This window comes from Rutidosis leptorrhynchoides, chromosome 2 (assembly GCF_046630445.1).
Source record: "Rutidosis leptorrhynchoides isolate AG116_Rl617_1_P2 chromosome 2, CSIRO_AGI_Rlap_v1, whole genome shotgun sequence".
NCBI lineage: Eukaryota > Viridiplantae > Streptophyta > Magnoliopsida > Asterales > Asteraceae > Rutidosis > Rutidosis leptorrhynchoides.
In genome coordinates, this window is record NC_092334.1 from 75469103 (window position 1) to 75480425 (window position 11323).

The following is an 11323-nucleotide window of genomic DNA, read 5'->3' on the forward strand; positions in this document are numbered from 1 at the left end:
AACCGACCGATGTCAAGAAATGTTTTGGATGCGGGAAGTCTGGTCACTTTATAAATCAATGCCCTGATAAGGAGAAGAACAAAGAACCCGCACATGGGAGGGCATTTAATGTTAGTGCCAGTAAAGCATGTGAGGATCCTAATCTTGTCACGGGTACGTTTACCGTTAATAATCAACTAGCTTCTATTATGTTTGATATGGGTGCTGATAGAAGTTATATGTGTAAAGACTTTAGTTCTAAACTAAAATGTGCATCATTACCTCTAGACGATAAATATACTATTGAATTAGCTAATGGTAAACTGATAAAAGTCGATAAAATTTGCCATGGTTGCGAAATGAATCTCGCTGGTGAAACCTTCAAAATCGATTTGATACCCGTAGAATTAGGAAGTTTTGATGTAATCGTTGGCATGGACTGGATGTCCAAAACAAGAGCGGAAATTGTTTGCGCTGAGAAAGCGATCCGCATCCCTCGAAAGGATGAAACATCATTAATGATTTATGGGGAGAAAAGCAACTCGAAGCTGAACCTTATCAGCTGTATGAAGACCCATAAACTTATAAGAAAAGGTTGTTATGCTATTCTGGCACACGTAAAGAAGATCGATACTGAAGAAAGAAGCATTGATGACATGCCGGTTGTAAGAGAATATCCCGGAGTATTTCCAGAAGAATTACCGGGGCTACCTCCACACAGATGTGTAGAATTCCAGATTGATCTCGTACCAGGAGCCGCACCTGTAGCCCGATCCCCATATAGACTTGCACCTTCAGAAATGCAAGAATTACAAGACCAGTTGCAAGAATTATCGGACCGTGGATTTATTCGTCCCAGTTTTTCACCGTGGGGTGCTCCTATTCTGTTCGTCAAGAAGAAGGATGGATCTATGAGAATGTGCATAGATTACCGAGAATTAAACAAATTAACGATCAAGAATCGGTACCCATTACCAAGGATTGATGATTTGTTTGATCAATTTCAAGGATCAAGTGTTTATTCCAAGATTGATCTACGCTCCGGATATCATCAGCTGAGAGTGAAGGAAGAAGATGTTCCTAAAACCGCGTTCAGAACCCGTTACGGTCACTATGAATTTTTAGTCATGCCTTTTGGATTGACTAATGCTCCAGCAGTATTCATGGATCTAATGAATCACATCTGTAGACCGTATTTAGACAAATTTGGCATTGTTTTTATCGACGACATATTGATTTACTTGAAGAACAAGAAAGAACATGAGCAACACTTAAGACTGGTACTAGAGATACTCAAGAAAGAAGAACTGTATGTAAAATTTTCGAAGTGTGATTTCTGGTTACAAGAAGTACAGTTTTTGGGACATGTTGTCAGTAAACATGGAATTAAAGTTGACCCTGCCAAGATCGAAGCCATTAGTAAATGGGAAACACCGAAGACTCCAACACAAATCCGCCAATTCTTAGGTCTTGCTGGTTACTACCGAAGATTCATTCAAGATTTCTCTAGAATTGCCAAACCCTTAACTGCATTGACTCAAAAGGGAAAGAAGTATGATTGGTCCACGGAACAGGAATCCTCATTCCAGTTATTAAAGAAGAAGTTAACGTCTACACCCATTTTGTCATTACCAGAAGGAAATGATGATTTCGTGATCTATTGTGACGCTTCGCGCCAAGGTTTAGGATGTGTATTAATGCAATGCACAAAAGTTATCGCATATGCCTCACGACAACTAAAAATTCATGAAAAGAACTATACGATGCACGATTTGGAACTCAGAGCAGTAGTTTTTGCACTCAAAATATGGAGACAATATCTATATGGCACCAAGTGTACAATGTACACTGACCATAAGAGTCTTCAGCATATTTTTGATCAAAAACAACTCAATATGAGGCAACGTTACTGGGTAGAGTTGTTAAACGATTACGATTATGAAATCCGTTACCACCCCGGAAAGGCTAATGTTGTAGCTGATGGCCTAAGTTGGAAAGAAAGAGTAAAACCTCTTAGGGTCCGAGCATTGAATATTACAATTCGTACCGATCTCATAAAGCAAATTCAAGCAGTACAGTTAGAAGCTTTAAAAGAAGAAAACGAAAAAGGTGAAATGAGCAAAGGGTTAGAAAAATAGCTTGAAGTAAAAGCCGATGGAACCCTGTATTTTGCTGGTAGGATATGGGTACCAAGACATGGTAACCTAAGGCAACTAGTACTGGATGAAACACACAAAACGAGGTACTCAATTCACCCAGGAAATGGGAAAATGTACCACGATCTCAAGAAGTTCTATTGGTAGCCTAATATGAAGACAGAAATTGCTACTTATGTAAGCAAATGTTTGACGTGTGCAAATGTCAAAGCTGAGCACCAAAAGCCGTCAGGATTACTGTAACAACTGGAAATTCCGCACTGGAAATGGGAAAGAATAACCATGGATTTTATTACGAAATTGCCAAGGACTGCAAGTAGTCATGATACTATTTGGGTGATAGTTGATCGTCTAACTAAATCAGCTCACTTTCTACCAATAAAGGAGACAGACAGTATGGAGAAATTAGCACACCTATATTTGAAGGAAGTAGTTTCTAGGAATGATGTACCCATCTCTATCATATCTGATCGCGACACCCGAATCACATCACGTTTTTGGCAGTCATTACAAAAAACATTGGGAACTCGATTAGATATGAGCACCGCTTATCACCCACAGACAGATGGTCAAAGTGAAAGAACAATACAAACATTGGAAGACATGTTACGGGCATGCGTGATTGACTTTGGAACCAGTTGGGATCGACACTTACCGTTGGCAGAATTTTCATACAATAACAGCTATCATACGAGCATCAACGCAGCGCCATTTGAAGCACTTTACGGTAGAAAGTGCAGATCTCCTATCTGTTGGAGTGAAGTAGGAGAAAGACAACTTACTGGACCAGAAATTATTCATGAAACCACCGACAAGATCATTCAAATACAACAGCGATTGAAAACGGCCATGAGTCGCCAAAAGAGTTATGCTGATGTAAGAAGAAAACCGCTAGAATTTCAAGTGGGCGACAAAGTCATGTTGAAAGTGTCACCCTGGAAAGGCGTTGTACGATTCGGTAAACGAGGAAAGCTAAGTCCTAGGTACGTAGGACCCTTTGAAATCACCGAAAGAATTGGAGAAGTTGCTTATCGATTAAAGCTACCGCAAGAACTTAGTAGTGTTCATGACACATTTCACGTGTCAAATTTAAAGAAATGTTTAGCTGAAGAGGATGTCGTAATTCCTCTTGACAAAATACGAATCAAGGATAAACTCCATTTTATCGAAGAACCTGTAGAAATCATGGACCGTGAGGTCAAACAATTAAAACAAAGCAAAATACCGATAGTTAGAGTTCGTTGGAACGCTAGACGAGGACCCGAGTTTACTTGGGAACGTGAGGATCAAATGAAGTAAGAGTATCCACATTTGTTCACTGATATAGCTCATAAAACAGGTACTACTCAAAATTTCGGGACGAAATTTTCTTTAACGGGGAGGTACTGTAATGACCCAGAAAATTTCGACTAATTTAAACCAATTCTCTATATGATTTAATATTATGTAAACCGATATATATATATATATATATATATATATATATATATATATATATATATATATATATATATATATATATATATATATATATATATTATAAGATGTACAAGTAAAACACTATTTGCTACAGTAAAAAATGACTTTGCTACAGTAAACACTATTTGCTACAGTACACTATTTGCTACAGTAAACACTATTTGCTACAGTACACTATTTGATGTCGACGAACTAGCAAACAAAAACGGATAAGGCGGCCATGCGATCGCATGGTAAAAACACTGAAAACTCATGCGATCGCATGAGCTACAGTAAATGGAAAAGTATTATAAATACACCAGTTTGCTCGACGATTTTTTTTCAACTCTTTCTTATTCTTCTTCAATTTAAATTTAAATTTATAATTATAATTATAATTATAATTTGAAGTTTAATAATAATAAAGTATATTCGAGGGTATTGTTCGGGGTATTGTTCTTGAATCCAAGGCCAACCATACAGTCGTCTACCATCATTACGTCTACGCAATTTGCCTACAATATTGAGTCTCAATATTGAACTGTGAGTTATAGTCTCTCTTTTTAAATACTTTAAATATTTTTGGGCTGAGAATACATGCAATTTATTTTAAACGCAATAAGACACAAGTACATACTAAATTCTACACTGAGTTAAACTGAAAATCCCTTAGCTTTGGTAACTAGTAGCTGCCAGTACATAGGATATGGACTGGTAGGCGCGAATAATTGTATATGGATCCATAGGGCTTGACATCCCCGTCCGAGCTAGAGCGCTAGCCTTTTAACGGACGTATGTTATTTGAGTTTATGACACGTTGGTTTGCGTGTATTAAAACGAATGGGGTAATTATCCTTATAGCGTTAAGTTTAGTTACCAGGGTGCTCTGTTACGTAGAATCTATTGATAAAGTTTTGATGAAATCTTGTGGTCTATATTTATATACTTATGACTCGAGCAATTAAACCTATAACTCACCAACATTCGTGTTGACCTTTTTATCATGTTTTATTCTCTGGTCCTTAGACTGCTTCCGCTGTGATATGCTTGTTGCCTGCATGGAGTCTCTCATGTTTTGTATAAAGTTTATTGCATTCTAAATAAAACTGCGTTGTGTAATAAATAATTGGACTGTGATGTCAACCTGTAAATTAAAGACTTATGTATTTTGGGGTTTTGCTTATACCTAAGCACTCGCCCACATGATTATGACTTTTTATGTTTAGAAAGTCACGTATTTTAATGAATGCAATATTTTATCAAAATGTATCATATAGAGGTCAAAACCTCACTGTGGAATCAATGATTAACGTGCCGTGTCAATAGCGATTTTGACGGGTCGTTACAAAAGGGCCCAATGCCATCATCACACAAAACTAAAACGGACCTGCTACTCGAAGTGTTCCTTGTTTCTGATTTTTATTTTGTGTCGAGCAAGGAACGGGCTGCAAAGTAATGAGATGATGATCGCTATGTTGTTGTTGTAGTGGTGATTATATGTTAACGACGAATTGATAATAATAATAATTATATAGAAGATGATCACGATGGTAAATTAAGTATGGTGATGAAGTTAGATTATGAATATGATCTCATAGATGATATTAATAATAATTATATAAGCAATATTGGTAAATAATATTAGATAATATGATAATGAAGCATTTCGATGATGATGATTTAAAATGATGCTCGATGATTTTAGTTGTTAATAATGTTGTAAGCGGAGAAGATGAGTTAATGATGATGAAGTGACCGTGCATGATGAATGATGATAAGCCAATGATGATGAAAATCATGATAATCGATTAGGTTAGGATGATGTTGTTGATGATGTTTAATGATGATGATGATATATGACAATGAAGAAAATATAATATGATGATGATAAAACAAACTCTTACAAAATATATAATTAAGCGTGCGAGGTTATGCATGAAAGTATGAGCGGTTCAATGGTTAGGGGTGTTTTGGGTTAGCGAGAGGTCGTGGGTTCGAGCTCGGGCAGTGGCGTTTTGTTTTTAAAAAGCTTGTCTTCAAAGGTTGTACTTTATTATTATTATTATTATTATTATTATTATTATTATTATTATTATTATTATTATTATTATTATTATTATTATTATTATTATTAAACTAACACTAAATATTAAAATTATGATTATTATTATTATCATCATTATCATTAATAGGATTATTAAGATTATTATTATTATCATGAGTATCGGTATTATTATTAGTAGTTTTATTATCGTTATAGTTATTAATATAAATATTAGTATCATTATTATTATTAGAAAAATCATTATTTAGTATTCATTATTATTAAAATTAACATCTTTATTAAAAGTATCATTTTTATTAAAGTTATCATTTTTATCATTAATATCAAAAGTAACATTTTTAACTCTATTATCATTATTATTATTTTTATCATTATTAATATTATTTTAGTATTATTATAATTTTAACAAACAAACGATATATATATATATATATATATATATATATATATATATATATATATATATATACAAAAATATATTTAATACATATAACATAACAAAATTTATATTTTTATTTATTTTAAATATATAAAATGAATATATGAAATATATAGGTTATTAATATAAAAATGATATGACTAATAAATTTGTATATATATATAATTTTGTTCGATTACAATTATGTGTGTTAATATATATATAAATGATTTAGGTTCGTGAATCCGAGGCCAACCCTGCATTGTTCAATGTCGTCATATGTATTTTTACTACAAAATACATTATGTGAGTTTCATTTGCTCACTTTTTAAATGCTTTTGCAATATATATTTTTGGGACTGAGAATACATGCGCTTTTATAAATGTTTTATGAAATAGACACAAGTAATCGAAACTACATTATATGGTTAAATGATCGAAGCCGAATATGCCCCTTTTAGCTTGGTAGCCTAAGAATTAGGGAACATACCCCCTAATTGACGCGAATCCTAAAGATAGATCTATCGGGCCCAACAAGCCCCATTCTGAAATTTGGAATGCTTTAGTACTTCGAAATTATTATGTCCGATGGGTGTTCCAGAATGATGGGGATATTCTATATGCATCTTGTTAATGTCGGTTACCAGGTGTTCACCATATGAATGATTTTTATCTCTATGCAGTTTGCGAAATGCCTGATATGAGATGTTACTTATGAAAAATAAAATCTTGTGGTCTATTAAAATGATGAAAATGAATGATTATGATAAACTAATGAACTCACCAACCTTTTAGTTGACACTTTAAAGCATGTTTATTCTCAGGTATGAAAGAAATCTTCCGCTGTGCATTTGCTCATTTTAGAGATATTACTTGGAGTCATTCATGACATATTTCAAAAGACTTGACTAACTTGTGACTAACTTGCATATTGATAAATTCTCTTCTTTTAAATTAGAGCCTAACAAGTAAGAATCTTGTGTCGCAGATTCTTTACCTTCTTCAACAATGGTAACTATATCATTATGCATCTCCTCTAAAATAATTACCTTTTCTATATTTGAGGATACATTCTCTGCTTCAACCTGACTCTCTTCTTCAACTATTTTATCTCGTTTCTCCATACGAGAATCAGGTTCCGATTTCTTCAACCTGGCTATTAAACTTTTCATCGAATCAAAAAATTCTTTCATATCAAGATTCTCATTAACAGGTTGAGTCTGCTGGTAGCATTATGGTTGATAGTATGGTTGATGATATGGTTATGGTGGATAGTAGGGTTGATGGTAGGATTGTGGTTCATAGTAAATGGGGCATTGGTGATATTGTTTATGGTAGGGTTGATGTTAGGTTTGTGGTTGAGCCCTGGGTTGGGTGCCAAAAGCAAACCTTTCATAATCTTCCAGCCCCTGTTTCAGGTCCCTAGTGTTAACCTCTACTCGATCAATACGAACTGTAAGATCTTCAAGAGTGGATGTTATTTCTTCCAATCCCCTGATCACGTCAGAGAGATTGTTCTTCCTGCTCGCGTTATAGTCAGCCATCGAAACAGGAGAAACCTGCTCTGAATACCAACTAATAAGGATCAAGAATATTAAACAAATCACAAACGTGATTAGTTAGAAAATAACTCGCGCACGAGTTGAGAAAACAAGAACTCCAAAGCAATTCTTAAAGAAATATTATTTAATAATTCAAATGGAAGATATCTCCTCGTATTATTACATATACGGACCCTATATATAATAAAATACCAAGACCCCTAATTAACTTGGACTCTTAACATTTAAACTTAAGGAAACAAATAATATAATAAATAAATAAATAAATAAATAAATAAGATAAATTATTATTTAGATAAAATTAATATTCTAACTAACTAATACGGATCAATTAACAATGGAACAAAATCCTACACCAAATAGCCTTTGATCCTTTCAACCCGGGTCCCACATCAGGTAAGCCCAATAATGGGCGAGTCCATTATTTTGATGGGTCGGCCTTATTCACTTTGATTCCTGCTTGTTTTTCAAGGAAAAAAAGTTGAATAATAAAAAAATATACACACATCGTACGCTTTCATCTTCCTCAAATCACTTCTGTTAGAATGTTATAATTCACCCATGATTCTTATTGATCAAAGAGGTCAAATATATAGTACATGATCTGATCTCATATCCCTTGATTTTAGGGATCCTACATTTAATATGAGATATGGATAGATATGCCTACATTTAATGCTAGATATTACATAAGATATTGTCTACGTCTAATATCCGTTAACATTCCCCCGCAGTTTGAGCGGGAGAGGAATGAACGGTCAAACTGGATTAAAACGCTAAAAACTAAATAACATTCTTTTTTCTGAGCAGACTGATATTCGTTGATGTGGTTGTGTATTGCTTGACTGCGTTTCCTTTTCCGTAACTTTTTTTTATTACGTCGTGGCTTGCTTTGCCTAAGGATTGAGCAGGACTTGGGCATTGAACTTTGTCGACGATAACCAGTCTTTATCGGAAGAGATTATTATTCTTATTACTTTTTTTTTCGAGGTTTGGAACCTAGTCTAGCTAGGCGGCTCATCCTCACGCCGATTAATAAACGGAATATATATATATATATATATATATTTAATATGATAAGTGGGGACAAAGAAAATTAAAAAAAATATGATAGTGGGTTTAGGTAGACTATTATCCCATGATTTATGGGATTGGTTTCCCATATGTAAACTAAAATATATATTAAATAGGTAGACTATATGTTGATCAGGAAAGAATCTAAAGAGGAGCATACAAAAAAGCAGAGTGTACCAGAAGTATAACCGAGGGCGAACAGTGGTACAACCCTTTTTTTTTTAACAAAAAAAGATAAAAAAAAAAACAGAGATTAGAGGGAGAACACGTGAACGGAAGGAGGGTGATTGTTGAAGAAATTGATTACAGAAGGGGTGATGATTTAGAGAGTCTGGAGCTGAAACGGTGTATATTTCAACCGTGATGTTGCTGCTCCGGTGGTGAGATGACGATGTATATTTCAACCATGATTTGAATGCTTTTTGCAGAAATTGAAGAAGAAAAGAAATATAGAAGACGTGAGTTGAACGATGTATATTTCAACCGTGATGTTTGCTGCTCCGGTGGTGAGATGACGGTGTCTATTTCAACCGTGATTTGGGGTGTTTTTTTTTTTTTTTTTTGATTGCAGGACATTGAAATGCAAAAGAAAATGTAGATAGAAGACCGAAGAGGTTCGGTAGTGATGGTGGATAGGAAGATTTGCAACGGTGTATATTTCACATATGATAAGGTTTGCATATGTAATCCAGTCACTCGAGAATACATGATCCTTCCTAAGCTGATAGAGAGTAGCGTTGAAGATTGTATATCCAGAAGTTTTTATGGATTTGGAGTCAATTCGTTAACCGGGGAGTACAAAGTCATGCGGGTTCTTCAACCTATTACAGGGTCTCAAGCTGTACTAGTAGTAGTCGATATTTACACTATTGGTAGTGGCCAGTGGAGACGTGTTGGTCTCCTTACTTATTATATTTATGGGCATAGTGGAACATTCTTGAATAACCACATTCATTGGAATATTTATGACTATGAAGATACTCTTGAAAAGATTTGCACATTTGATATTAATAATGAGACATTTCAGTTATTTCCCTCTCCTCCACTAGTAGGTTTAGAAGAAGATATTTACATTAATCGGATGCTGGGAGTACTAAATGGTTGTTTATGTTACTCTTGTTGTACTCGCACTTCATGTGTATTTACAATGTGGGTGATGAAGGAATATGGTATCAAGGACTCGTGGCAAAAGGAACTGTTGATCAATCTAAAAACTAGCCGGAATCTGCGTCGGTCATTAGACATGCACTTTCATCCAGTTGGAAGTTTGAAGGATGGAAGTATTTTGATGATGTGTCTAGGGGGGAAACTGGTTGTTTATCATCCAGATACAAGTACCACCGAGGAGACAGAATTTTCAGATGTGAATGCAATCAGTTATCGTCCAAGTTTTCTTAAACTCCAAAACTTTGAATCAGAGAGTGTTCACAAGTTCCTAAGGTAATCATAATTTTCTATTTTTTGTTATTAAGCTTATTCCTTGCGGTTTTATGATTTCCATTTATTGTTACACCAATTTCAAAAATGTCAAGGAATGTGACATACTGACATGTCTTTCTTCTTTCTCAACAGATGATGCTATGCTTATACTGGTGTTATTAAGAATACTAATGAAGAAATGGAAGATATTGCAGAGTCATTTCGTGGGCATCACTTAAAGTTTACATGAAAAGTTTTGTTCATTTCTCATCTATATCTATAACTTAGCTTTTTTGTGGTGGTGTGGCTCTTAAGTCTTATCTTGTTGGTAGTTTAAATAGTTTTGCAGCATGACATCTCAACTTGATGTAAGTTATGAAGATTACCAACCTTTTGTTATGTATGTACTCATGATTTGATGTCTGTTAAATATTGGTTGATATAGTTTGCTTTTTGAAAAGTAGAGTCCAAAAGTTGAATTGGCCAATCCATGTTGGAAAGAAAATCACATTTTGACAGTTTGGAATATTATATCAAAACAGGTGAAGGGTAATGGTGAATTTTGGAAAAAAGTTACATCAAGTATTCTTGATTGCCAATTTGGCTGTAGCTATATTTACCTGATGTTTTATTGCCCGTTTGTAGTTTTCTTGAGTTGACACATCTTACAGAACTTCATACATTCCTTCAATATCTGCACACCTTTCAGTTTATATTTAACGAAATTAATTGTCATAAAGATATATTCTAGTCTTCAAAATTAGGTAGTGTAGTTTTACAATTGTTCTGTTCCTTGTATATATGCACACTTCACAGTTTATATTTAAAGAAAATAATTGTGTCATAAAGGAAATTGTTTTTGTTCTCAGATGAAAACGGTTATACATCGGATAACATGTACATATGTAATCCGGTATAATACACATGATCCTTTCTAGACAAGGTTATGGTATAATTGCATATGGGTTTGGATTATGTTTTTGGAGAAAATAGTATGAAGTAGTACGGGCGTTTCAAGGGATATACCGCCATATCAAACTTCATAGTCTCGACCAAGTTTATTACAATCAGAGAGAGTTCACAAGTTCCCAAGGTAAGCATATATTTCTCTTTTATGATTGACGTTGACCTAAAACCGATTTCTGACCACTTATGACCTTGGCATCGATAAGACAGTTTCTAATCATTCTCT

General features: G+C 34.3%; 1 protein-coding gene across 1 annotated transcript; it reads left to right on the forward strand.

Annotated features, from left to right (window-relative positions):
* The first annotated feature begins 9377 nt into the window (after positions 1-9377).
* LOC139891028 (F-box/kelch-repeat protein At3g06240-like) lies at positions 9378-10587 on the forward strand. Its single transcript, XM_071873955.1, has 2 exons — positions 9378-10152; positions 10285-10587. Exons 1-2 carry the CDS (start codon positions 9419-9421, stop codon positions 10286-10288), a joined length of 738 nt encoding a protein of 245 aa, XP_071730056.1. The 5' UTR covers positions 9378-9418; the 3' UTR covers positions 10289-10587.
* The last annotated feature ends 736 nt before the right edge of the window (positions 10588-11323 follow it).

Excerpts from the sequence above, each read along its gene's own strand:
- LOC139891028 (XM_071873955.1), top strand. The coding sequence starts at position 9,419 with ATGATCCTTCCTAAGCTGATAGAGAGTAGCGTTGAAGATTGTATATCC.